The 27,638-nt window shown below is 54.1% G+C and overlaps 6 protein-coding genes across 6 annotated transcripts; 1 reads left to right on the forward strand and 5 right to left on the reverse strand.

Moving 5' to 3' along the window:
• Nucleotides 1-648: 648 nt before the first annotated feature.
• Nucleotides 649-6,525, reverse strand: J4E79_006030 (uncharacterized protein; the record flags this gene model as incomplete). The annotated part of the gene is made up of 3 exons (XM_049354905.1): nt 649-2,349; nt 2,395-6,466; nt 6,521-6,525. 3 exons carry the CDS (start codon nt 6,523-6,525, stop codon nt 649-651), a joined length of 5,778 nt encoding a protein of 1,925 aa, XP_049210301.1.
• A 399-nt stretch (nt 6,526-6,924) lies between these two features.
• J4E79_006031 (uncharacterized protein) lies at nt 6,925-9,227 on the reverse strand (the record flags this gene model as incomplete). Its single annotated transcript, XM_049354906.1, has 2 exons — nt 6,925-8,762; nt 8,813-9,227. 2 exons carry the CDS (start codon nt 9,225-9,227, stop codon nt 6,925-6,927), a joined length of 2,253 nt encoding a protein of 750 aa, XP_049210302.1.
• A 1,102-nt stretch (nt 9,228-10,329) lies between these two features.
• J4E79_006032 (uncharacterized protein) lies at nt 10,330-13,068 on the reverse strand (the record flags this gene model as incomplete). The annotated part of the gene is made up of 1 exon (XM_049354907.1): nt 10,330-13,068. The coding sequence occupies one exon, from the start codon at nt 13,066-13,068 to the stop codon at nt 10,330-10,332; it is 2,739 nt and encodes a 912-aa protein (XP_049210303.1).
• An 893-nt stretch (nt 13,069-13,961) lies between these two features.
• Nucleotides 13,962-15,830, reverse strand: J4E79_006033 (uncharacterized protein; the record flags this gene model as incomplete). Its single annotated transcript, XM_049354908.1, has 1 exon — nt 13,962-15,830. The coding sequence occupies one exon, from the start codon at nt 15,828-15,830 to the stop codon at nt 13,962-13,964; it is 1,869 nt and encodes a 622-aa protein (XP_049210304.1).
• Nucleotides 15,831-21,149: 5,319 nt separating this feature from the next.
• J4E79_006034 (uncharacterized protein) lies at nt 21,150-24,242 on the reverse strand (the record flags this gene model as incomplete). The annotated part of the gene is made up of 1 exon (XM_049354909.1): nt 21,150-24,242. One exon carries the CDS (start codon nt 24,240-24,242, stop codon nt 21,150-21,152), a length of 3,093 nt encoding a protein of 1,030 aa, XP_049210305.1.
• A 1,356-nt stretch (nt 24,243-25,598) lies between these two features.
• J4E79_006035 (uncharacterized protein) lies at nt 25,599-27,616 on the forward strand (the record flags this gene model as incomplete). The annotated part of the gene is made up of 5 exons (XM_049354910.1): nt 25,599-25,738; nt 25,786-26,115; nt 26,161-26,735; nt 26,803-26,994; nt 27,573-27,616. 5 exons carry the CDS (start codon nt 25,599-25,601, stop codon nt 27,614-27,616), a joined length of 1,281 nt encoding a protein of 426 aa, XP_049210306.1.
• Between the last annotated feature and the right edge of the window lie 22 nt (nt 27,617-27,638).

A 27,638-nucleotide genomic window follows, 5' to 3' on the forward strand; every position in this document is an offset into this window, starting at 1 on the left:
AGTCAAATACGAACATAACGATTCCAAGGAAGTAAGCGCCGAATGTACAATTGGAAAAGATTCCACTCCAATAGCCTGAGCATTCAACAGCTAACTGGACTTGACTTGAAGGAAGGTTACTTAACGAACAAAGAGATCTAAATGTCTATTAGCCATAAGCGCAAAGAAGAAGCCCATTTTTTTCACCGCGTCACCGCCAACGCCCCCCGCCAATCGGAGTATATAGGTGGGGCGAACTAATCACCTCACTTTCCTATACGGGCTAGACCAGACGCGCCCTACCATGCATGCTCCATGCCGATATGCATACCTGATTTAGCCGCCTGCGCGTGGAATCCGGGGGAAACGAGAGGCCCGGGTGAGATGTTGAGTGTTTTTGAGATGGAGGTATACTAGTATTGCTTATTCTGTGTGTTATGGAGTCATACTGCGTGAGTATATGCAGATGCATGACTGGGACATATTGGAGTGTCGCCTGGGATACGGCGGTGTGCAAAAGGGCCAAGAGATGGGGTATGCGTAAGTGGTATGCAGATGTGTTGCTTTTTGACAAGGGCCAAGAGGCAAGTACGTGATTCCAGTTGCTCTATGAGAATAACGATATTATCTATCAGACTGAAAGCCTCCATACGTCGCGCCCTCAGCCGCCTAGTAGGGAATTCCATTAGTGATAAGTTGGAACCGATCATACGTTCCGGTCGAATAACTCCCCCTACTCTTCTCAATCAAGCCCCTCATGTAATCAGCTGCCTCCCTCTCGCTCTTATCCAGCACGAAGCGATCGCGGAAGTTCTTCATACTCTCGGGTTTGAAGCACGGCAGTCCACTATCCAACATGACCTGTACGACGTGGCAAAGATGCTCGCAATGCTGTCTGCTAGCGAGGAAAGCCTTGACAGTGAGTTCCTCGAACCAGCGGTACGCCTGCGATTGGTACGGGTTCGCTGCATTTTTGCCTGACATAACGGCGATCATCTCGGCTGTGAGTTTGAAGGGCGCGCGTTCGAATTTGATGCCGCCGGGTGCGATGTCGAAGCAGAAACCAAAGTCGATGTGGATGATGTGACCAGCGTCGTCGATCATGATGTTGCCGTTGTGTCGGTCCTTGAACTGCAGGAGGAAACTGATCACGGAGTAGGCGGCCATAGATTTCACAAAGTTGGAGCGCGCTTCTTGATAGCGAATCGAGTCTTCGTTGCCGTAGCGTGATACGAAGTAGTCGTCAAGTCTGTTGACGGCTTCACGACCGAGCATGTCTCGTGATATGGAGTTGGGGAGTACATCAATGACTCCGCAACCCGGTGCAGTTGCTGTGACACGGTAGGGGAAGACCCAGACGTCAAGACCGACGGTATTGAAAATTCCGCGGAAAGCAGCAATCATCTGTAGTGCAAGCACATCTTGACGGCAGTCGTCTCCGACTTTGAAGATCGCAGAGAGCCATGTTTCGTAGCTGTTGTCCCGCTGACGCGCAATGTCGCGGTTGTCGTCTTCCTGATCTTCCAGATCTTGATCATCGGGTCTCGTCTTTCTGATACGGAATGTAGCCATGAAAGGTGTTTTTGCGTGACTCTGTAGCGGCTTGCCGGACTTGCGATCAATACCAATGACTTGACCATCGGGGTTAGAAGGCAGGTAAACACCAACTTCCACTTGAATTTTGCGAAGTTCTTCTTCGATCTTCTGCTTCTTGACCTCTTTGGGTTCATGCAGAACGGAGCGGAGGGTACCCGAGATGCCCGTGACCTCGTTGAAGAAAGCAAATTCGCGCTCGTAGAAGGCATGGTCTTCCTTGGAGAAACTAGACTCCAAACTACCCATCACCTTGTCAAGCGTGGGCTTGACGGGATCAGGTACCTCGGATGCTTCATCCTTGTACGCGTTTGCCTTCATGTTCCAGATGATTTGGTGAGCAAATAGCTGCGAGAATTTGGCCGTCTCGATGATGTACCGCTCGACGTAGCCCAGGACGTCGTATCGAAGAGTTTGTACAATCTGATAAACGTAGAAGAACATGACGTCAACCGAGTGGCTCTCCAATGCTCTCATCGCATACTGGATAATGAAAGGATGGTTCCCATAAGCCGGAAGGAAGTACGTGACGGCCGTGATAGGGTTCACAGGCTTCCAGTAGAGCATGTACTTAAGCTGGAATGATACATCGCTTGGTAAGAGATTGCCTAGAAGGATCTCTAGAGCATCAGGCTCATCCAAAACCTTGTGCGGGAAGTTCAGTACCTGCCATCGAACCTCGTTGTTGAGGCGCTGCGACTGGAAGCGCTTGAGTAGGTGTACAGCAATGGCAGGGTTCTCCGTCCAAGCGGTCTTTAGATGAGCAGACACGGCAGTCTAGTTACGTTAGCTCCTATCGATTCATGTATACAGATGACTTACATCAGGAAGTGTATTGTTGTGGCGCCCAGAAGTAAAGTGGTGCTTCTTGCCGTAATCGAGTGGAAACAACCACACCATGAGACGGGTCTGCTCATTCGAGAGCAGCAAGGAGAGGAGATCTTGCTTTGCCTTCAGTTTCGTGCCAATCTCAGTAACAGTTGTGACCTTTCCGATAAGGTCAAGCTGCGCCTGCACGTCTGCAAGGACATGTGTTTCAGCCTTGATCTGTAGGCGGTTGCCTCCAAAGGACCATTGCGGGGCTTTCGCAAACCACGCCAGAGCAGCAGTCAGTATGCGATCCGTCAGGCGCCATTTAATGGTCGCCGACAATGTGGTACAGTGACGCGCAATGCGCAATCCAAGCAGAACGATATGGAAGTACGACTCGCGAGCAAGGGGCTGCGAGCAACCACCACTCATGGCATCGAGCGTGATGTGCATTAGCCGAACGTAGACACGCTCCACATCCGCTCTGCTCAACCTCGAGGCGCTGAAGTGGCTAGACAAGAACTGCAGTAGGCGAAAGTGCGGAGCGATCAGGTTGTAGATCTGCTGCTGGCGTTTCGAGAGTGCTTCTTTGTCTGTTGCAGCGAATTCTTGCTTTCCGTAGAAGGGATCTTCGTGTCTCAGGGCAGGGCTGAAGATACCACGACGCTTGCGCACCGTATTCTCCCAATTTTCTGCAATGGCGACGAGGATGCGGGATTCCATACGAGGGTTCTCTTTGGCAACGCTCGTCCACAGTGATATACCCAGCTTGATGGACTGCTTCGAGAACACGGCGAAGGGAATTCCGACTAAATGCTGAACGATAGGCGACTGGTCCGTCTTCACCCTGCATAGAAGCGCAGCCGCTCTCCGCAATATATCGCGAAGCTCAGCAATTGTCACATGCTTGTGATTGAGGGTGCGGTTCTCCAAGTCCACTAGAAGATTCGTCGCTTCGTGTAAGCTTCGTGAGAGGTATGTCGACTTCCGTCCAGAAGCCGGTGCACCCTGAAGCCATTCCTCTTCTTGATCAGCAACGCCCTCGAGGAACTTGTATTCCTGTCTCGTGGTGTATTGAGTGATGAAGTCCGACGCAGTGTTGATGTTAATGCCCTGGCGTTCAATAGCACCAAGGCGCTGATCAGTTGACGGAATGACGGACCCCATCTCCAACGCAAAAGATCGTCCGAGCGATATATGACCAAAAGTCATTTCATCATCGAATTCGGACAGATACGACTGAAGAAGCCCTTTGACATCGAGTGGAGCAATGTCGAGCGCTCCCTTCACCCAAGCGATTGCACGCTTGTGTAACGCCTCGAGAGTCGCTCGTCGGAAAGCGTAGTCATCAGACAGCTCAACCACTATGTTGGACCGCTTTGATGTAAAGGTCGACTTCCAGGTATAATCATCAGTCTCGCCTTCAAGGCAACTGTACCACATCATCGAAAGGAGCTCCAAGAGGGCAAATAGCGCACTCTTTTGACATAGCGTGGATGGCACTTCGCGGATAATGATATCTGCACAGGTAGCTGCCGCTTGCTGAACGCGGGCAATACGATGACAGCAGGCGGAGAATATCGTCGCTAGCTGGCGTGCAAGGTACGGGGTCGAGAACGTGTGAGATTGACCCGACAGCGTCTTCGCCAGATAGGTCCGAACGGCCGTTGTTGCAATGGCAGCCATGCAATTACCCACTGCGCCAGTTCGCAGCTTTGGATCAAGAAAGTACGCAAGCGCCTTGGTGCAATCCCCGGCACTGGCACGTAAATCTTCAACCAGATATGCAGTGCTCAGAAAGACTGCTTCCTGATAACTCAAGGACTTAGTGTCGGGCTCACATGACGGAAGCAGTTTCCCAAGCCTCTTCTTCTGCTCGACTGTATGTTCAGGCGACTTACCGCGACGCAACACTGTGTTGAGTTCGATGTCACTTTCCGAAAGGAAGGGCCGCTCCTCTGCGATGAGGGGCTTGCTGAACCGTGCAAGAGTGCGCAACTCTTCCCTGTGTTGTTTTCCAAGATCGGACAGCAGATCGAAGCCGTGAACAACGATATTGAACCAAGCATCACGCTGGAGCCCAATGATGGAATCATCCAGCTCGGAGAACTCCGCTCGTTCCGCATTCCGTTCAAGCAAAAGAGCGAGAGGCTTGAGTATCTGCGCAATCTCTTGAGCTGCGAGCTCAGTATCTCTCAGATGGCGATGCGAAGTCTCCTGGGCATCTCCCTTGCTGACGATGGTGTCTAGCAGATGTGTAAGATAAATTTCGAAGGTAGGCTCATCGGCAGAAATCTCCCTGGAGAGGTTGAGACGCGCAGCCATGACAGCTTCGAGTGTAGCCACATCGTCTGAAACCAGTGCATCATGCGAGAGTTTAGTGTAGACCTTGAGCAGACTTCTAAATTCTCCAGGCGGACTGTGCACACCCAAGAAAGCTGAATCGGTGATGATCTTCGCATCTACAACTTTTCCAGAACGGCCAACCTTCTGGACAAGCATCGAGAGTGCCAGCGCCGTGATCTTTGGATCTTTGCAGTTTCTTGCGACGGACACGATGGTCTCCACGACAGTAGTATGTACATGGTGCGGCTCATCGACATCACTTGGTGTGAGTGAGATGGTGCTACCGTTCTGGTTCTGATAGACACCACCTGTACGTGCAGGCTTGCCGTTGCCGTTCAAGGTGGGAGATGAAGAAGGGTTGCGGTCAGGTTTAGGAGCGACGCTGATGACATTGCCCAAGCTGTACAGTGTCGTGATGATGGCATCCTGGGGAAGAAGAGTTAGGACAGCGGCGAGCGACTCAGCTGCGACGGAAGTTGTTCGATGGTCGAAGTTGGCTTGCACAATAACTCGAGGGAGCGAACGACCGAGGCTAGACGCCAGCTGCGGCGAGACTTTGGCGAGGATGGCCATGGACTTGAGGACTGTGGAAGCCAATTCATGGTCCGCGCTCTGTACCGGATCGTTGAGCACATTGTCGAGCCAGGTAGTTAAGACCTCCGCGTCTGTGACATCCGTGTCGTCGTCGTAGATGGTACAGCAAAGATACGTGACAAGTACCTTGGCCTTGACAGAGGAGGCTTGTTGCTGCTGCCAAGCAGATCCAACCCGTTGTAAATAATCCATGTCGTTCTCCAGACGTTCCATCTCCTCTCCTGCAATCTTAGCCAGCCCCTCAGCCAGCGAGTTCTCAGCTGAGTCCCTAAGAATCTGGTGGTTCTTCCTGTGGAGCGTGGTCTGCAGGTGATCCAGAATGGACGTTTGCGAAGTGAGGTGCGCACTGGTCCCAACCAGCAGCGAGGCAGACGCCAGCACGACCTTCAGAAAAGAGTCGTGCAGAATCATCGCACCAAGTGGCCGTCCAGTAGCAGCATAATGCTTCGTGTACCGCCTCCACTCCCTCAAACCGTGCTGGTGGGAGCGCGCATTACGCACAATCGACAGCACGGTTTCGAATGCGATAAGGAAGTTCTCCGTCAATGCTGCTCGTACGTCTTGGATGAGTTGGAGTCTCTCGTATGCATTCCAGAAGTGGGTGTGCTCAGCAGCAGCACTCAGGAAGCCCAGCAGCGAGAGATTGTGTGTCATGACGCGCGCCAGCTCGCCATCGGCAGCGTAGTCGTCGGCCCCATCGTCGACGAATTGTTCCCCCGAGAGCTCTTCTGCTGCTGCGACCCAGCCGGAGAGGTAAGCACCGAGTGCTGTGGCAGCTTGCGTCCGTAGCTGATCATGCCGGAGGCCGAGCGAGAGGACGGCACACGTGAGGTTGTAGGTAAGAACTTCGTACGGCGCGGGCTCGAAGGCGCGTAGGCTGGGCGAGGGCGCAAGCGTCTGCGCGTGGGATGCGATGAGGTATGGGGAGAGGCGTGTCAGCAGCTTCTCAGCGACGTCAATCGACTCGATGTAGGGTGCAGATTTGCATAGGGCGAGAACAGCCTCCAGCTCTTGCAGTTTCATGGAGCTTGTCGCCGGGCATCTTTTGAACAACCTCGCAAAGTCGGAATGGGTGGCATCTACCGACGGCGACTGCGCGGACAGACGAGCAAGCTTCTCGAGCGCATTGCTGCGGATGGTGCGTCTATAGGTATACGATGTCAGCTAACTATTATCTCCACTAGTATATTACACTTACGCCATCATGAATACGTTTCCTGATGTCTTCGCCGCACTTTGGTGTAGCGCGGTACAGGAACGCGTGGTAATGAGTTGTCCCTGGCCGAGTGACGAAACTACCGCGGACCTCCGAGCTGCCTCCTTCGTGCTGATTGGTTGTAGCTTCCACCACCAACACTTCCTCATCAACCCAAAGCTATCATGTCGAACAGTTCACACACGAAAACTACGTATATATTGGGGCAGAAAAATGATTCAATTCGATCCGGGGATATGGGTAAAAAGACTCTTCTACACTCCAGTCACATGCCCCAAGAAACCTCCATCAATAAACGCCTTGCCAGATCGCATAACAGACGTGAAACCCCAAAGGGCTTTCCAAATGCACAAGCACCAAAGTCAACGCCGACACTGAAATGCGCCTCAATCGTCTGCTGGTTCAACGCGGACCAGCACCTCTTCGAGGAAACCCTCCAAGAAGCCTGCGACCTCTCCGCCCATGCCCACCTCTCCTTTCTCGTCCCAGTGATCTAACTCTTCAAATTTACCCTTTATGTCATTAACCAGGCGAGTGACCTTCTCATGGCATTCTTGCCTTTGCCGTCTGCGCTCAATGAAACCCTGTGCATCATCCAGCGACCGAGCCGATTCTTGTTTGTTCCTAACGCTAAGATGATAGGCACGTCGAGACAGTGCAGCCTCGAGGGCTGGTATCACCACACCGCTGAGTGCTGTGATCTCGACGGGCGCCGCTGGAGAACCTTGCGTTTGAGCGAGGCTAGGATGATTTGACGTCGGCTTGGGTCTACCGAAGGAGCCGCGGGACATTGGCGAAGGTTTGGTGACGTGTGGTGGAGGGGGAGGGGGTGATTGGGCGACTTGTTGCTGTCTTGGCTGTGACTGCCAATTTGACGACATTGGACTGCCAAATGGGTCGTTCGACGATGAGGATGAGTCAGGTCGGGATGCAGAAGTTGGGCTGAAAGATGTGAACGACTGTTGTGTTGGTGGAAGTGGCTTCTGCCCTGCCAGAGATGGTAATCCTTGCTGACCAACGAGCGGTGGTAGAGGCTTCTGAACTTGCGCCGGGGTCGGTGCTTGTTGTTGCACTCGAATAGGGCTTTGCAACGGCTTCGGTGCCTGGCTTTGCGGAGTGCTTTGACCGGGGCTTGCAGATTGCCCACGAAAGGGCGGTATCTCGGGTATAGTCATCTGCGGTAGAACGGAAGCGCGGCTTGGAGTTGGAACACGCTGTTGTGGTGTGAGTTCCACACTCCTCATTTCTGCAGCAATCTCCCGTTGTACGAAATCATCATAAGTGTGCTGTAGTGGTGTTTGTCGCCTGGGTTGTTGCGGGGCCTGTGGCTTTGTTGGTGTGACTAGCCCTCTGTTGGGTGGAGGCTGGAAAAGGCCAGGCACGGGGGACTTTCGTGGAAGCTCTAGGGCTGGTTGGGGGAATGAAGGAGCTGATCTTTTCTCAGGTGATGCTGGCAGCGGTATCCGAGCAGCGGTCCTCACAGAGCCAGGCGAGCCTTGTGTTTGCAGTGGTGCTAAGCGTTTAGTCGGCGAAGGTGGTTGTCGGAGGGTGTCGTCGTTCTCATCGCCGTAGCCACCGCTGTTCTGTGTAACAGGCTTGCGTTGTGGCGAGGGGTTCCTCGCATTGGCACCCGCGTCGTTCATCGGGGCGAGCGCCGGCCCCCGGCCACCTCCTGTTGGCCGCACAGTTCCAAAATCCCAAAGGTCCTCGTTGACTGGCTCCTTCCTCTTTATGGGTGTGGCTTCATCTTCTGACTCGGCTGCTTCTTTCGGATATCTGACCTTCCAGTCCTGATATCTTGAGATAAGCTCTTGCAGACGGGCGGGCTTACCAGCCTTTCGGATGAAGTTTGTCTGTAGAAGCTGCTTCGCACTCGGACGCTCCTTGGGATCCTTTCTTAGGCAGAGTTCGACAAACTCTTTGAAAGCGGGTGAGAAGTTGCCCTGTAGTGTTGGTGGTGGATTTTTCGGAATGAGGAAGAGGACCTTCATCGGGTGGATGTCGGCATATGGAGGCTCGCCGTTTGCCAGTTCCAGCGCGGTAATACCCAGGGACCAGATATCAGCCTTGCCGTCGTAGCCAGATTGCTTAATCACCTCGGGGGCCATCCAGAAGGGCGTGCCAACAAATGTGTTCTTCTTCGTCATGGTCGCCGATAGTTGTCCAGAGACGCCAAAATCAGCGAGCTTGACTTGGCCATTTGCGCTGACCAAGATGTTCGCCGCTGTTATCACATTAGTCTTCTCCCGCATACAGCCGGCCCAGCGGGCTTACCTTTGATGTCCCTATGCAGCTTGTGGTCGTCGTGGAGATATGTCAAGCCCATCAACAGTTCCTTCAGTATGACTGCAATCTCAGCCTCTGCTATCTGGCCTGGCTTCATCAAGTCTGCGCAACTTCCGCCTGAGCAGAACTCCATGACAATCCACAGGTCGGAGCCGGCCAGAAAGGAGCCGTAGTACTTTGTGACGTATGGCGAGTTCATGCCGGAGAGGATCATGATCTCACCCATAATGTCGTCAACCTCGTCTTCGGCATTTTCGACGTCGATGACCTTGATAGCTACTGTGTGGCCTGTCCGCCGGTCAAGACCCTTGTAGACCTTGCCAAAGCTACCACCGCCGATGCATTCCTGCTTGGTGTAGAGGGTATTCGGATCGACCGACTCGTTCGCGCCTAGTTCGGCCATGTGCGCAACCTTGCACCGGGGGCGTAGAGGGCTGTGTGTTTAAACGGATTGATTGTAGAGCAAGAATGCGATTAAGACGAGCGGATTGAGGATATGCGCATGCGCGGTTCCTGGGGTAGAGCGAAGGACTCGGTTCGACAGCGACGGGGGCGGTCGGTGAGCGGAGCGAGCAGACTGGTGGCCGGATCTGGTGAAGAAAGGCGTCAGTCAGTGTCAAGGCAAGAGACGCAGACCGTGGTAATCCATCACCAAACAAGGCGATGTCGTCTGCACCTACCAAAGAGCGGTTGCTTCGTAAACACCCAATTGCGAGGGCAACAGCGAATGGCGGGGGCCGCAGCGGAGCGAGAACAGGTGGGCAGCTGCTCGAATCGGGAAGCAGGTGCAGTCGAGCCAGAAACCCCAGATACGGCGAGATTGGGTTGTTGTATGGGCCGCCCGAGCGAGAGTTGGCCTGTTTACTGTCCCGCTCGCGCTCTGTTGTCATAGAGGGACATGCATGCCCGGCGCGTCAACGTGCAGGGATGCGTCGCGTTCGACTAATGAGCTCCAAACCAAAAGCAAAACATCCGTATAATGACGACCATCGGCATCGCATCAAATGCACGCAGGCACTCCTCAGCTATGGTATCCTACCATCCTTACCAATGGGTCGCGTCACACAAACTTCTCGAGGGCTTCTAATGTGGTTGCGCGGGGTCGTCTGCTGCTATGCGTCTCATCGCCTGTCGGACAGGCTAACATGATTGGAGCACCATCAACAGCCTCAAGTTTCGCCATCGTCCACGTTCTAAACCTAGTCCTGCTCACGACGGAAACTCACTTGCACTGCAGGCCCAATCAACATGTTGAAGTAAATACATGTGACGTCATTGTAAATATAATCCTAGTAAATGGTATACGTTCAACTGCTCCGCGGCCACACTACAATGGAAGAAAGCGTGTCCTGTCCATCTCCGCACTCACAAACTGGGTATCCATATATCTCGGCCGTTAGGAAGCCATAAATCGTATCAGCCATGGTTCCCAAGTCGTAAAGAATAACAAACGCCGCAAATAGACCCCAACGCAAATGCAAATGTTCCAACAAACCCCTATTACCTTAGAAACGTCTGCGTATCCTCTCCGCAAGCGCTACATCCTCCTCGCTCTCTTCTTCCACAGGTGCTGGTGTTCTCCGTTCGCGTGCACGGTGTGCTTTTCTTCTCCGGTTGTTGCTAACGTTGCTGGCCGAGTCATCCGGTCCAACCTCGCTTCTCAGATCATCGATTCCTTCATCAGGGTCGCGCATGTTGGCTGGCGTATCAGACCTGACTTCAATGCCGCCCATGCCAGCACCTCTACGCTGCTGCGCCACCATAGACAAACCTGCAGCTCGCTCTCGCAGACGACGGCGCACGGTCTCGGCTTGATTATGGAGTTGTTCAAATGCGTCCTCCATAGCCTCCATACCAAGATAGATCTCGCGCTCGATTTCGGCAAGCACGGCAATCTCGGTCTCTTCATCGATCTGCACAGGGGCTCCGCCGGGCGGACGGACAGACCCAGGGCGGGCAGATCCCGGTCGAGAGTACGGACTTGGGCTGAAGCTGCCGTACCGGTTCGGTGGTACTGGTGATGCAAATCGCTGCGGTCCATCGCCGGGTCGGACCTGTCCTGCTCTTGAGCCTGATCGGGGAGGTGTTGTGTTCATATCAGGTAGGTCATCGACGCCTGACCAAAGGAAGCCATCGAAGCGTCCAGAGACGAGAATCTCCCATTCGTGCTTGGTCACAGCTGCCAAGGTAGCAAGCATGTTGTGCATGTCTGGATGGCGGATGAGATACATGACTACTAGCTGGTCGCGCGGTGGAGTGTAGAGTCGATATAGACGCTGTAGCGCCAAACCAGCTTTTGCCAAGTACGGCGGCGTCCCACTGTCCGGCTTTTGTGTGCGAGGATTTGGAAGCTTGTCCAATCCCCATAAGAGTGCATAGAAGAGTGGTCGTTGTGGCTGTTCCAATCGGGTGAGCATGATAAAAGTCAACGTTTCATCGTCAGCGTCCTCGGGGACACCGTCTTGTTGGTCTGATAGCCAGGACTGCACGGCAACTTTGGTCTTCTTCGACTGCTTTTCGTAGTGCTCGCGGTATTGCTCAGGTACATCAACGTCAATGCGCTGACATGGTGCTTCAAGATCAGACGATATGCCCAGTCCAGGCTCGGCACCTTGCTCATAAGGTGGCCAAGTCGGCAATTCGCAACGTCCAGACACTAGCTCTAAGATTTCTCCCCAGTTGACACCTGCAGAATCTTCCACAACCGACTGCTCGAAGCACATCATGCACTGACAATGCTCCGAGGATATGTTGCGAGCAAAGACGTTCTCGAGACGATCGAGAAGGCGCCGCGCAACCGAACGATAACCAGTGGCTACCGCCAAAGATCCACTTGTGTCCATGACGGTGTTGTAGCTGTTGAGTACATTCTGCAGAGGCTTGAAGAAAGATCGGACATCGTGCGCTTGTGCTCCAGATAGCCTTGGTGTAGTGTACTGAGAATAGGCAGAGGCTGGAACTCCATCAATAGCCGCTAGTAGACTTCGCGGAATAGCTTTGGCCAGACCGCCATTCTGGAGCAGGTAGTCGACGCGAGGAGCTTCCATCATGGCTGGAGGAGGAGGCGGGGGTGGTGGGGTCATTGGGGACTGGGCATAGCTGGGATCTACGGATTGTGTGCGCGACATGGGGTCTGTCATGACTTCGATCATGGGCGGCCCATCCTTGACAGAAGATACAACAGAGGGAAGAACGGAGTGCTGGGTAGGTGTACGTGGTGATGAATCGACCACAGAAGAAGGCGAGACGTCGGAACGCGGGGGTGATTGGCTGCGGCGGTAAGAGTTGCGATCTTGTACGACTGAAGTGGCGTCTGAGTCGAGTGTATATTCCGAGGGCGCTCTCGTCTTCATCTTGACAGGTGTTGACGTCCTGCTTGGTGTCGACGTTCTGCCCGGGGTCGATGTCCTGCCTGGGGGCCGAGCGCTGGATGGACTCACGGTCCTCGTTCTCGTCTCCAATTGTGGAGACTTGGCACGGATGGTGCTAGGCTGCGATCCAGTGGTAGAAGTGAGGTCTGTGCCGTCGAATGTATCCTCGTCTCTGACACTTGAGCGCGACGCGATCCGCGGGCCTGCCGTCGAAGTCATGCGCGTGCCGCTGTCTACGCTTTGGCGACCCTCCTCCATCTCTCGCGCGATCATGTCAGGGTCCTTCCTTCGCATGCTGTTGACACTGGCCGTCTTCCTAAGATCTGCGCCTGTGGTCTCAGTGAGCGGGGGACTCGGTGGTGCCCGTGGTGGAGGCGGGGGTGGTGCTCGGTTTGGTGGATGCGGTGCGACTGGCCGCTCGCCGTCCCTGCCTGGCGAGGCCTCGCCATCTGTGGCCTCTGGCGTCGAGGTCGACTTCCTCTTCTCTACACCGTCGCGGGAATAGATGCTCTCTTTGGCGTATGTTTTGGAGTGCGACGGGTAGGGTAAGCTGATGCGCGATGTGTTGTCGGAGCCCAACGAGCCGCGGCGTCCCATCTCGGGCACGACGGCCATCTTGTGCGACTTGGACGTTTGCGACGACGACAAGGTCGAGGTGGACGTCGAGTTGCGCACGCGTTCCGTCGACGGGCGCCTGGGCAGCGGCGGGTTCTCAGCGTCGTCTTCCTTGGAGGCCGACGAGCGGGTTTTGCGGGAGCGGGTGCTCTTATGGCGCTCGCGGTCCCTATCCTTGTCCTTGGAGCGGTGGGTGCTGCGCTCGCGGTCCGGGTCCTTCTTGCTGCGGCGGCGGTGCGAGTTGGACGACGTCTCCATGGTGAAGAGGCGGCGTGGAGCTCGTTGGTGTGACTGTGGGCCGGGACGCTGGACGGGCTTCTGCGGGTGCGATCACCAGCGCGGCTATGGGCAGCTTCAATTGGGCGTCGGGTGCGGGCACTTTGCGCGGGTGCGCCTATCAGGACAGCAGCTCGCCATCCATCTACACAAATCAGGGCAGGGTGCGGTGAGGGGTTTACGGTCTTGGGTGCGTTGTAGGGGGAGTTTTGGGTTGTAGTACTCTGACGTGTAGCAGCCAAGTGGGCCGGGCTCGGGACTGGGCGCAGTGTTGACTGCGGGCTATCCTTAGCACCTGTCTAGCCCGAAGGGTCTTCCTTACCCACCTGGGCACCCTCACCCATGGATCACCACTGCTGCAACACCATGGCAACGACTGCGCGTGGGAACTGGTTCATGCACGGCATCGCTTGGGCATGCGATGCAGCAACAACAGCAACCGCCTTGTTCTTCGACTTTGTCCATTGTGCTACCCGCACTGCCAGGAACATGCTGGGCGCGTGGCTTCACACGCTTTGCTGGCGTGGCAGGTCACGTCACATCTCCAAGATCTGCAAGTCATGACCGTCACGGGGAACCTTCTAGCAAAGAAACATTGACATGATGGTAACTAGTCTAATATACAGGTGTGAAGGGTAGTAACCGCAGAACAAGGTAGGGAAATGCCAAACATTGCGAGTAATCTTAGCATGGGGTATCATTGTAACATGCTCGTCGTGATCCTTGACGTATGTTGATCCATGTAGAAGCCCGAAATCTCTCTGTTGCTCAATCTTGGGTTTTGTACTCCGTAGAACGCCTCCGTTATCCAAGCACAAAAAGCAGTGCAAGCCTCACCACAGCGACAACATGCAGCAGCAACGTCACCATTCACGCTATTGAGCCTGTTGGTGGGCTTGCGTGTTGTTGACATGCTGCTGAGCCAACTGGGCCCGGAGCGTGGTGATCTCGTTCTGCAGCGTGGCGATCTTGTCGTTGTGTTCCTTTTCCATTCTCGCCATGCGAGACTCTATATCACGAACGTACTGCCACACATCGACCTGGCTGCCCATGACTTCGCGCATGCTACCGCCACTTCCACCGTGGCTTGACATGCTGCCCGGCTGCGAGCTGCTACCAGGAGCGGCCATGGTCTGATGTTGCAGCATGCTAGGGCCATTGCTTTTGCCGCCTTGAGAGCCCTGCTTAGGGGGCATAGGACTGAGCCCAGGGAGAGATGGCAGGTGAGGCCCGCTGCTTGTGCTGGGCGGAGCTAAACCAACAGGAGGTGTCCCCCGCCCGCGAGTGTAATTTGACTGCTGATGCAAGTGATGCGACAGACTGGGGGATCGCGAGCCCGGGAGACCATTTTCTGGCGCCCCCAGGCGATGCTGTTCCTGCTGCCCTGGCGACAACGGCCTGGGACTCTCCGTCATGCCACCTTGGGCGAAGACATTGGACTGCGTATTTGCGTTCTGGATCGACGAGATGCTAGTGGGAGCTGCTTTGGGCGAGACGTTAGTCGGCTGCGCAGAAGACCCTGGGTAATAAGGGCGCAAGTTGTTCTGGCTGCTCGAGCTTCGATTCGCAGCAATAGGCGGATATGTGCTGGAATGGTGAGAATACGAACCTTGGGTAGAGTTCCCAGTGTTTTGTCGCTTGCGTGCCGGCTCACTGACTCGCCGACTACCGTCTTCGTCTTCGTCGCCCTCACCATCAGGCTCGCCAGTGTAAATGACACCGTCCATGCCCTCGTCGCCTTTGTCTCCGAGATCGTCATCCATGCCGAAGCTAGAGCGGCGGCCCGCACAGCCACCCTGACCCTTATTGTGTCGCGCAAGCGCATCGCCACGTGCGAACCTGCGGCCACATTTGTAGCACGTGTGCGGACGCTCGCCGGTGTGTAGTTTCGTATGACGTTTCAGATCATGCAAACGACGGAAACGCGCCTGGCACGTGGGACATTCATAAGGCTTTTCTTGACTGTGCGTTAGTAGATGGCTCTTGAGGTTATGGTGGCGAGTGAAATCGGTTGAGCAGTATGGGCACTTGTGACGCTTGGTGGAGGGCGATTTGGGCGTATTCTGGCCGTATCCAGGCAGGCTCATTTGGCGGGCCGGGGCACGTGGATCCGGCTCCGGGGGCAAAGGCCCAGGAAACGTAAAGGCGCGGTTGCCTGGGTTGTCTCCGGGATTCGGTGCGATGAGCTGGTGGTGATGTTGGTGGTGGTGCTGCTGTGGTTGCTGCTGGTGCGCGCCTTCCCGGCCTGGATTGCCGGTGGCAGCACCTTCCGCAGCAGAAGCACCCGGCGCGTTCGGCGCGTCACCATCGCCAAAACTCGAGAGGCTGACGGGGCTCGTTTGCATGCTGTCGCCCGTGACGTTGATCTGGTCGGGAATGATGAGCGGCTTCGTCGTCTTGTCAGCCTTGTTGCTTATCGGCGCCGACTGTTGCGGAGCGTCTGAAGGGTGGCTCATGGACTGGACAGTGCCGTTCAGACTTTGCAGCGCGGCGACAGCGGGATTAGGGCTCGTCTGCCTCGCGGACTGTTCGCGGAAGCGGCGCTCATCAGCGATGGCGGCGGCTCCAGTGAGCGGCTGAGGCGAGAGTCGAGGCGACAAGCCGCCGGGAGACTTTGTGAGATGGGTGCCAAAGGTCGCTCCGCCGTTGGCATTGCGCGCGGTAGAACCTGGGGTGTTAGGCCCATTGTGGGTGGTGAATGGGCCGGTTGGCGTCGGCGTGATTGCTCGCGTCGAGGCAGCCATGGTGTAGAGCGGCGAGACGGTTCAATGAGCGTATCTTTGAGATGGGTCAGCATGGCTTCTCTCTTTCCAATGACAGCATGCGCGTCACCCGTCTCGACTATGCAGACGGAGTAGGTGCGCATGCATGGGTCGGCTAACCTTTGGGTCGATGCAGCCTCTGGTGAGGGCGCAGATGGCCGTCGTCTACCAACACTCCAGATAGACTTGGGCCGTGGAAAGCGCCAGCTTCGCAATTGACGGACGTTAGATTGCTCGCATGTGCCCTCGGTCGCAAATTGCGGCTCGGGCCAACCAAGGCGATCTGCTGGCTATTTTCCGAGCAGACGAGAACCACGGGACGCGCAAGCACGGCGGCGGCGCGAGGCAGGCGGGTGCAGAGGCGCTGCTCGAGGAAGCCGATAAATGAGGCGTGGCCGTGGAGGAGGGGTCTTCAGTCGGCACGATGTGCGACGTGCAGGCGGACGTGGGAGCAGAATCGCGATCCTGGACGTGGTGCAACTAAGCGGTCGCAGGGTCGTAGGGTGCAGGTCGTCTGGTAGTCAAGGTGCCGATGACGAGGGCCCGTTGGGGACTCTTGTGGCTGATGATGGTTCGAGTCCGGGCTAAGTAAGCAGGCGGGCGTGCGGGCGTGCGCTCAAAGACGGCGACGCTGGCAGACAGTCACGGGATCAGTCTCGAGCGGCTGCCGTGCAATGGAGCGCGCGATGGGTGCAGACACTTGGAGGAGACGAGAAGACAGTCCGGCGATGGGACTTGGGACTTCGGCAGCAGACAAGAGGTAGCCTCAGTGCAGCGCGGCGGCTTCAACGGAACAACGCAAGCCTTTTGGGGCTGTGTATCGCCGCGGCCAACCACGCTGCGCTGCAACGACCCACCGCCAAACATCCAAGACGTGCCTCTCCAAACAACTGCGTCGCAACACGAGACACGTCGACGCCACACGCCCCGCGAGACGAGGCTCGCCCGCCCTCCAGGAAGATTCTGCCATGGCGACTCCGCGACGGCGCGCGCACCTGAGCTGAGCCTGCCAATGCTCCCAGCCTGCGTCGGGCTAGACGCGACGAGCAGCATTGAGCCGGTGTGGTGGCGCAGCCCATCCTGCTCGCGCCTGCCTCTACCGCCGCTCGCTGCTTCCCCAAGCCTACCCGTTCTTGCCGACACACCAAACCAGCCGAGTGTTGCTCCAACAAGACACCTCGCCGCCAACGCCCGCCGATCCATGCCCTACAGGCTGAAGTCGTCTGCCAGCCTAGACTGCTCAAGTTCTACCAACGGCGCCCCTCTGTTCAGCCACCGTGACATGCGTCATTTCTCACCAGACCTTGTTTGCCATGTGCGCCGCGCCTTATTTGCTCGGTACGACCACCATGGGTCCACGCATCGAAGACCGCCTATAGATCGTCAGGTACGTCCGGCTTGGGTACCCGCCCGCAGCGCAAAACAGGTTATCGCATCCAACTTGACCGTTGACGCCCATGGTCATTACCAGTCCTTGATGCGATTTGGCCTCGATGCAGACAAGCCGGGATAGCCCACACCTGTCAAAAAGCAACACTTGTCACTACGCCACACCCGCCACACGATCATCTCGCCACACTTTACATTGTGAGCAGCACCCGTCGACGAGATTCGCCGGATCGCCCTCACTATCTACCTTCCTCTTTTGTATGATCGACTTTGATTCCCGCCACCTGTACAGCACATGGAAAAGCTAGGATATTGCCATCGCTGGTCCGTCATTGGGCCAGACCACTCACTTTACAGCATTACCTGCTGATCGCGAACGTCAATCTCAGAATGAGAACTAGATGTTATGTCAGGCATATACTGCTGCCTCACAACACATGCAACGTCTGGATTTCTACCAAGGACGGCCACTGCCTGCATATGGTCTACGAAGAATGCCAATGTAGGTAATTTGGACTACTGCTGAAACATACGACCTCGTAGGCCGACTGCTAGAGAGCATGAGGAAGCTGTATCGACCAAGCAGAAAGAGTTTGACTGACGGCTCTAGCAGCTGTCAGGTTCAACAACAAGGGATTCCCATGAAGACGATGTCGAGTGGTCGAATGATCCGTTGTATCCAGTATGCAGGGCACCTGCCAGTGGTACTGCCGAGAACCAGAGCTCCTCTCGAGTCTTTACCAAGAGTGAGAGCCACGTTCTTCGCCAACAGCAAGGTGTATTTGATGAACTGTGTAGGTTGGAGATATTAAAGCCGTCAGCAGTCAGGTAACGGTGGATCATCTGACCTTTGGCTCAACACTGTATGTGATACGTTCCCCGAAAACTGGCTTGGCTTGAGTCTTGACTTCGATCTGATTATTACACTGATCCATTGGCGGCTAAGCCATAGAATTGGGAAAGGGCTTAGCGCAAATACCGGAAGGTTGTGTAGCCGAGAGTGAACTAACTCATCTTGATCTCAGACGGGCCGTACCAAAGGGATCGATCTTGGTGTTGCACCACGCTTTACCAATCGTGGCCCACGAGCGGATCCTTACTAAGGACGATCACCCTTGGTATTCTCGTTCCAGCTTACTTGAACATATTCGAGCTGTGGGGGAAGGCTGCTCAGCCTCGCCCCTCAGACGTCTCACGTAGGTGAAGGATGGAGCTGGCAGCGATGCATTCGCAATCCCTCCCATCGATCAGGTAGTTGCTCGTTCAAGTTAATCTTCAAGTTTGAAATGAAAACGTTCCAAACCACAATCAAATCATTGATCGTGGTACAATACCAGACACGTCCCGAGCATCCGCAGCACGCTGCCGCTGGACATATCTCGTTTATAACGCTCCGCATTGGCAAAGAACTCGTCAAATGCCCTGTCGTCATAATGGAGCCGAACAAAGCTCCGCTCTTGTCAAGTTGCGGAGACGACTGCAGGGCGGTGGAATCGGTCCGCAATCCTTCGACCTGTGTTTGCCAAAGACTACAGCCCTGCGAACCAGTCCTACTAAAGTTGTATAGTCTAACGCAGCAGACGTTCTTCTTGTCCGCTCACGTCACCCGTGAGCACATTTGATGCTTTCTCAAACGAGGCAACATATGTTGGCAAGTCGCACAATCACCGAATATCCTTACTGTTAGATAGATACGCCTAGGACCCAGGAGATACCCCACACTCTGACATCGAGTTCTGCATACGTTGGAGCAACATGCGCAGGAAAGTGGAGGATGCCGATGCGGCAGAGCCGGGCGTGAGGGCGGCATGAGGAAGGTCGCAAGCTGCACTGAATAAACGCGCAACTGATACTATATTTGAACTTCGCTTCCTCGTCAAGGAACGTTCAAGAGTAACAAGCTATGGTGTATGAGATTGCAGAGCGGTCAATACATCCTTGAACCTCCCATGGCTGGCAGGATCTGACGAATGAGGTGCAGGTACGCGATTTGAGCTTACCCAAAAAGGTCTAGAGAGCTTTGCGCCGACCGCATCTCTGGTTTACAGCACCTAGGAACTACTGCTGCTTGCCTCATCTCTAATGCTGCTTCCCAGCTTTCGAGATCGCTGGCCGACAGGATGGGATCTTCGTTTTTGTTGCAACTCTGTCGTTGTTCTCACGATGCCCCACTCTAACATGACTCATTGACACATGCCTTCTGTCCCAAGGTTGATTTCAAGGCACATCTCGTATATCAAGCTGGCCCGTACAGTACGGTCAACAACGCTCTTGTCTCATTGGCTATCCCCGCGAAAAGGATTACCGGTGAGCCTCTGGAGCAAGAGCTGGAGTGTAGAGTCAAGAAGGTAGCCTACTAGTACATGCGCTATTGGTGCAAGCCCATCCGACAGAGCGTTGTTGATACCTCAGCCCAACGACAAGGCTACAATGGCTCGGTCATCCCGCGCCCGCTGCGAGGTATGCAGGTCCTGAATATAATGGAGTCTAACTTCACCTGGAAATTGCGTAATACTATGTACAGGTACAGGAATGGCAGTCTCCAATAGCATTTGCTGCAGCGTGCTGACGAGTGAGCCTAAGAGTCATTCAAGTTTCTTGGTCCTGTGAGTCCCTATCTAGAAATTCTTGTACACTCATTGAATATTCAAAGCTCCAAAGAACTGGCGGGCCGAGAAAATACCAGACCACAAGCGTCAAAACGGGTTAGCTTTGCGCAGCTACTCACCGAACACCATGAGCGACCCTCTTCGGTGCTTCTCGAGACCTCAGCCGTGCCCTTTTGCACATGAATTCTTCATATCAGCGTCATCATCTTAATTACAGACTCCACTGCTTCAAGGCCTCCAGTCCCCATCGGCTGGGCTTGAGTGTGCTGGTACCGTGGATCGTTCTCAATCTTTACGTCTTGCGGCTGAGAGATGGATCCTTCACTATCACGTAACAATAGAAACATGTGCTATGGGCCCGCATATCAGATTAATACCTCATTACACTAGTATATCTCTACACCCATACGCTACTTCCCAACAACAAGCACGTCTCCAGTCGGCCTTTCACCCTCTACAAGACATCTGTCTTGACCACATGTAAAAGCTACGAGTCGCGATCACTCCAAAGCAAAAGTTCCATCAACACTGTCTCTACAGCTCCAGGAACTATCTCAAGAAGGTACCGCCTGAATAAAGATCACCTTACCAGACTCCCTGATCACTACGACTCCACCACTGGAAGCATGTCCCAAACCCAACAACCCAGCCCCAACAAGCCCACCTCGAGAAGCACATCCCTCGCACCTAGCAACGATTCTCCAGAAGCCGGGCCCAATTCCTGGTCCGACATCAAAGACCCCAACGAAAGACGCAAGATACAAAACAAACTCGCCCAAAGAAGATTTCGTTCGTAGCACCAAGTGTAATAGCTATCCGATCTACTCTAACATGAACCAGGCGACAAAGTAAAAGAGCAGAAAGAGGAGACGGAGCGAGACGTTGAGAATCAGCGACAAGCTGGAAGCGCATATGCATCGCCTGAACCAGAGAAGATTGATGCGAGACAGGCGCTATCGGGTCTGCCGTGGGGTGGCATCTCTATGAGACATATTGTTGAGAAGGGGAAGAGTAAGGAACAGAATTCCCAGCGCAACTCTCGTGAGAGTTCGACACATGATGGCGCGTCTTGTACTGGTTGAGGGAGCCTTTGACCATTGTATGGGACAAGATATCGTATTCATATGTGGTGCTGGTAACTACTGATGCCTACTTATTAAAATCCTGTGTTTTGCTGTCATGTGGTCGTCTTGCTCGTGAAGAGGCTTCTCTACTATCATACATTTTCATGTCCTGCATGGTACATCCTCCCCCATTAAGCGTTGATCTCTCTCATAAGATTGCATGGTGAACTCCACAAGAATCAAGCAATAGCAGCGACCCTCTCTCTGTCCTTCGCCATCTGCTTGGCGGCGCGCTGAAGCTCTTTCCGGAGTTTTCCCTTTGTGCTCTCCATACCCTGGAAGACATCCTCGTAGTCGGTATCGTGTCGCTTGATCAGGGTGCTCAGTACATGCTCGCCATCCTGCGCGTACATCTCAGCGATGTCGTCTACACTAGTCTCGTTGCCGACAATGTGCTGCATAACCCGCTTGGAAGTCCTTATCATCAGTTCATGAAGATCGCGCTGGTGCGGCTGCAGACTCGCCTCCCAGTCCATCTCTTCTGCTTGCGATGTTGGCAGAGGTGGGTCCGTCAATGGCTCGCGTACGGCAGAGGTCGAGCTATGGCTACTAGAAGAGCCTAGGTGTGGCGGGGAGGATTGGAGATGTATTGGCGAAGCGTCGAAGAAGTCATTGTCAGCTTCCTGATTGTCTTCACCGCCACCGATCAGAGTATCGTCCTCGTGATACGCCTGCTCGATAGGCCCGCCATCGTTCAATTGCCGGATCCCTTCGTTGAGCTGTTGCGGTTGGTCCACGATCTGCCGAGTCTCTCCGAGCAAGTTCCTTGTCCTTTCAGTGGCTTCTTGGTCGGCCTGAACAGTTGGCTGAGTAGTATCGATGAACCGCGAGGTGAAAAACAAGGTGGGTACAGTCGTCTTGTTTCCTGCCGCATCTTCGGGTACCTTTCGGGTCGTTGTATTCTCTTTAGATAGCGCTGTGGGCTTTGGGTGTGTGCCAGCCTGCTCGTGATGTCTCTTTGTGTCGTCTTTTTGTTGCACTCCTCCTTGATCTCTCGACTCTTGTGTCTGATGATCTGTTGTGCCCGTATAAGGGCTCGCAACCTTGGGATTTGGGTGCGCCTTGTTCGTATCTCCTTCTGTAAGAGTCGCTTCTTTCCCACCCGAAGGCGTCGTTTGTAGGAATGGTCGACTCGCTGCAATTGAAGGTAAGGCTTCAGTTGCGCTAGAACCCGCGACTAGCAAAGGCCGCTCGTTTGAAACGTCAATCGCAGGGGCTGTGTCCTCGTTCAATGAACCTTCTCCAGTCAGTCGGCGTATGAACGATGTGGCCTTCTTCCCAGCAGATCGTCGGCCAAAGGGGTCGCTTTTCGCGGTCTGCCAATCTCCTGTCTTCTTCTCCGAGGCTATATCCTCACAATCAGCGTGACCAGAGATCGCTGTTGATTCTGCATTTGGTGACGCGGGGGTAGGTTTGCTGTTGCTGGAGAGCATTGCGGTCTCGACAGCAATCGCATGATGCCACTCATCATTCTCTTCGGCCTCATCAGCCACAGGCGGTGAAGATGCCATGTAGTGCAAAGCATCATCTCCAGAACATCTCCGTGCTTCCACAGGGGTTTGGGGCCGCACTGGTACTCCCACAGGCTTTCTACTCGGTTTGGTAGGAGTTGACGGTGTTTGAGCGACTCTTGCAGGTAATGTTGGCTTCTTGAACGGGCTCTCGGAGATATTGGCAGGTCTTTGGAGACCCAGAAGTCCTCCGATCAAGGTGTGTCGTGACGGAGGGACGGATGATGGAGGTTTTGATGGTTTCGCCAGCGGAAGAGTTTTCGCCTGTTGTTTTGCGCCGGTCACAGTCGACTTCGGACCTTTGTTCGGCTCTTTACGGGATCTCTTTCTCGGGTTATCATCGGTCATGGGATCTGGTGTTGCTTTGCGTTTGGGGTTTGTCCTTGTTTTCGGCCTCGTCTGACTTGGTATAAAATCTTCGTCGTCGTCTGCTCCATTCTTGTTATGCAATGTGCGTGCCTTGGTCTTAGTCTTGACTGGCTCCTTGTCCGAGGCAGCCTTTGAGCTTCGTAAATTTCTTCGGGGAGATGAAGCAACACCCGATGTGTCCGAAGAAGTATTGCGGATATTTCTGTTGCTTTCTATAAGCACATCGAGAGCTTCGTCTTCCGAGTTGAGCTTTTTGAAAGTATTTTGTTTGGTGGCCTTAGATACACGGGGTAGCTTTCCCTTGCCGTACGTGCGTTTCGATGTCGACGATGGATGCTGCGACGGGAGTTGCAGGGCTGTCGCACCGCTACTGTCTGCGGTAAGTTTCTTGGAGGTGATGCGCTCTTTGCGAAGCGTCTGGGAGCCACTTCGGAGCGATCTTCTTGCGTTTGACTGTCGGATCGAAGGCGAGCTCGCATCGATAGGCAAGTTTCGAGACACTTTCGAACGAGGCTCACGTTCTTTCTGATGGGCTTTGATACAACTCTCCCACTCTACTGCGTCGCCAGAATGCTTGAACATTAGCGATAGATCAGTCGCAATGCGTTGCGTGGAATTAAGACGGTAGCTCCAGGGCTCAGACGTGAGTGTCATGACGAGATCCCATGGTTCGTGCTCTGTACGCTGAGCCTGTGAGTTGTGTAGTTTCGACGGTTCTGATCGCGTGTTCAGAATGTGCTCGACTGGTATGTCTACAAACTGGCAGTCTTTCAGGTGCTCATCGGGCGCAATGATGGTCAGCACACCAGCCTCAATGATTGCGATAGGAAACGTAGCGCTTGACTCCCGCCATTTGAACCCATCTGTGGCGAATAGTGAGACTAGGTACATGACAGAGGGCTCGCTGGTTGGTCTCGCAAGTGCCAGGTCGCTCAGAATATCGAGAAAGCCCTGGAACTTCTGCATCCATTCGGCATCGGCCTGGAGCGGAAAATTCGGCGCGCTGTGTCCGACTTTTCCCGTGGACCAGAACCTGCTGTACTCGATTCCTTGTTCCAGTGCCTGCCGTATGATGATACCAGCAATAATTTTGATCTGCTCCTGTTCAGTTTCGCTCAGGATGATGGCTCCCAGATTGCGTAGACGCTTAGTCGATGCCCCGATGTGTGTGGCCACCGCCGGCATTTCCAGCATGCCTGCGAGCGCGATGCCGATCCATCGCCGCCGGATTAAAGAAAGACCAGGATCGCAGAAACTAGTCAAATAGTCCTGCGCGACTGAAGAAAGACTCGAGCTGCTGAAGTCGCGTGCAGAGACGAGCTTGTAGAGACGTAAATTGGACGCGTCGTTGTCGGGCAGCTTGAGAGCAGCTTCAAACGAGATTGAAGTCATTGCGATAAAGGAAAGTAGAAGAGAATGGAATTAGCATTTTTCGCCCTACACGAGCAGGATAGCGGAGTGTCGTTGAAGATGTGGACGCGGGCAATGCACCTAAGGAAGTGAGAGCGCGGTACTGCTAGGATGGAAGTCGCGTCCCATCGGCGTTTGACGTCACAGCTGCAGGCGCGCGCGAGTTTCGCGTGGCGGGCTTGAAACCACAAACACCAACCAACAGTCGTTACCTGCACTTTACGTTCAAAAGAAAGCGCTGCGACTAAAGGAAATCGCTGAAGACGACTAAAGGGGGTATAAGGAAATAGGGGGTTTCCAGCTCTTGCGTCCGCTCGTCACGGCTTCCAGTGGCTGTAAGCCGCATCGATGCCTGCATGCATGCGGTGTATGTATCCAACATTACCATACTCACCCAGTACCAATCCCCATGCTTTTCGGTTGAGCATCATCATGATGGCATACAGTTGTGAGATGGAAAGCGATGCAGAGATCCTTGAAAGTGCCGTATTGAAGGGGAGAAAATCCGGAAGAGCGGCTTCTCCTCCACGCGTTACCCCAAGCGAACGCGCTTTGGACACGCAAGGACCGCAGCATAGGGACAGGGCGTCCTACTTCCAAGGTTGTCAAAGCCATGCGGACCTTCTGCAGTCTGGCGCATCGCAATGCAGCAGATCTCGAGCCTGCGGTTCTTACCCCGCTGCAGCCTAGAAGCATGCGTTCCATTGGGACGGATGCAGCCTTCTACAGCTGAGCTCAATCCGTGCGAGCCCTGTATCTGCTGCAGGGGCTTCATCCTTCGCACATATGCTTACGCCCCGAACGTGGCTGGTAGTTTATAGTAAGACGGAGAACGGACAAGTGTCTCGACCTCGACAACATCATGGTTGATAATTACAGTAGCCGGGTTACGGGCGAGATCACACCCCCCGCTGTGCCAATCGTACCGAACATCAGCTCAAATCGGTTACACGTCGTTATCGCTGGACTATGGCTTTGTCTTTTCTTATCTGCCTTGGACACTACCATCGTCACGACCGCGCTCATCAAAATTTCGAGTGATTATGGCGCTCTGGAGCAGGCGGCATGGCTAATTACCGCGTATCTACTTACATATAACTGTAAGACTCATTCGCTCGGGAGTCTGGTCACTAGACTAACGGTGCAGCGTTCTTGATGATCACAGCAAAGCTGAGCGACATTTGGGGCCTCAAGAGTCTCCTCTTACTTTGCGCGTCAATCTTCCTGGTATTCTCCATGGCTTGTGGCGGAGCGCAGACGATGACTCAACTAATCGTGTTCCGCGCCTTCCAAGGCATTGGAGGATCTGGCCTCTACAGCCTGACATTCGTCGCCATCATGAAGATGATTGTCCCTGAGAAGATTGGCTTCTACTCTGGGATCGTAAGCTCAGTATTCGCTTTGGCAAACCTGCTAGGACCTCTACTTGGTGGCATCATCGCTGATCGAACAACTTGGAGATGGATATTCTTCATGAAGTATGCAAAGCGCGGACTATCGAGCTGTGCGAGCTGACTAGCATTAGTGGCCCCATAATCGGTGTCGCAATGGCAATGTTGTTCTTCTCGATGCCTGCATTCGACGACGGTAGAACGAATCTGCAACGCATACGCCATTTGGACATTTATGGTGGCATCATGTCTGTCTGCTGGCCTATACCTCTCATCTACGCCCTTCAGGAAGCCGGTGCGTCGCATGCCTGGGGCAGTGGTGTTATCATCGGACCACTTGTAGCTGGAATCGCTCTCCTGGTACTCTTTGGGTTGTATGAGTATTGGATATCGTCCAGAACGCAGAAAGCCCCCGTCTTTCCTGTACACTTTCTTCGGAATGCATCCATGGCGTTGACTCTGTTGTAAGTCTGGAACACTGCAGTCGGACTCCGCTAACAACGGGACAGAAGTCAGTTTCTCTTAGGATTCGCATTTTACGTTGTCTTCGTCCAGCTGCCACAACGCTTTCAGGGAGTGAACTTTACAAGCGCGGAGCGTGCCGGTATCCTTCTGTTGCCTGCTACCGTTGTGACTCCGATTGGTGCTATGGCGTCTGGACTAGCAGTAAAGAAGGCACCAGTTGAGATCGTTTTGATTGGCTCGACCACGATCGTATGCGTTGGTATTGGACTTCTAAGTAGTTTGCCGACCTACTCTCACCTGTGGCCTGGACTGTACGGTTACGAAATCATTACTGGTCTTGCTTTGGGTCTTGCAAGTCCGCCATATTTCGTGCTTGTCGCTACCTCAATTCCAGAAAAGGACATCGCTGTCGGTACCGGAGCGCTCAACATGGTGCGGACGCTTGGCGGATGTGTCGCCGTCGCCATCTGCTCTGCGATCCATCGCGAGCACTTGAACACAGGGTTGTCCAGTTTTTTGAGTCGCGAGGAAATCAGGGAAATGCAAACTTCGACATCGTTGATTGCTCACTTACCGGATGCGGCGAGGGATCGTGTTGGTGTTGTCTTTGGTAACAGCTGTAAGCCTCAATTCCCTGGAAATATAGCTATACGAGACATACATGCTGATTAGTACCACCGTGCCAGACAATAGGCAATTCCAAGTCATGCTGGCGTTCACAGGACTCAATGTCATCGTCGCGGTCATTTTAGCCATCGTCAGAAAGCGATCCGGGCTATTCGGCCTCATACCTGAAAGGAAAGAAGGGAATGAGTATGTGGAGGCTAAAATCGACCAGAGCGGGCCCGCATCGAGTGGAGCGCTGGCTCAAGATACTTGTGAGAAACAGGCTTCTGAAATCGCGGCTACACACAGACCGGATGATTACGCGGGCGCGTGCCTTGGAAAACGATCATGAACAATTTACGGTATATCCACATTGTTGGTCACGAGACGCTGTGTGGGTACTATCATAGTGGCTCCATGCTGAAGCATTTAGCGATTTCGGCACTACCGCAGTAGGGAAGTCCGGCAGGAAGCACCGAATGGACGGGTATTGAGCCTTGCTTCAGCGCATCAATCCGCGCCTCTCCTTCATGGGATCTACTGACACTCTCCCGCCAGAAGGATTAAGAAGCTGTACATTTTTCTACTTACAGTGTCAAGAAGTGCTTAATTCCGCACGATTATATCCGCATTGCTAGCAGATAAGCACTTGGTGATGTCTAAGCAAGCAACGTCACAAGCGCATGCTTATGTGGAAGCTTAGCCGTCCCCCGCATCTTGACCCCCGCACACGTTGCAACGCCCTTCACGCTTGAAAGCTCGGCATGCGACGCCTCAATGCTCGGCATCGATAATGCTGCGCCGTTGAGATCTGAAACGAATGTGCACATCGTTTGCTTCACAGGATGAGGCGGCATCGAATACGTTCTGTCGACGCTGTATCGTATCTTCTAGACGGCCACTAGCGGGGGATGTG

This window comes from Alternaria viburni, assembly GCF_023758015.1.
Source record: "Alternaria viburni strain BMP 2772 chromosome Unknown scaffold_12, whole genome shotgun sequence".
NCBI classification, from domain to species: domain Eukaryota; kingdom Fungi; phylum Ascomycota; class Dothideomycetes; order Pleosporales; family Pleosporaceae; genus Alternaria; species Alternaria viburni.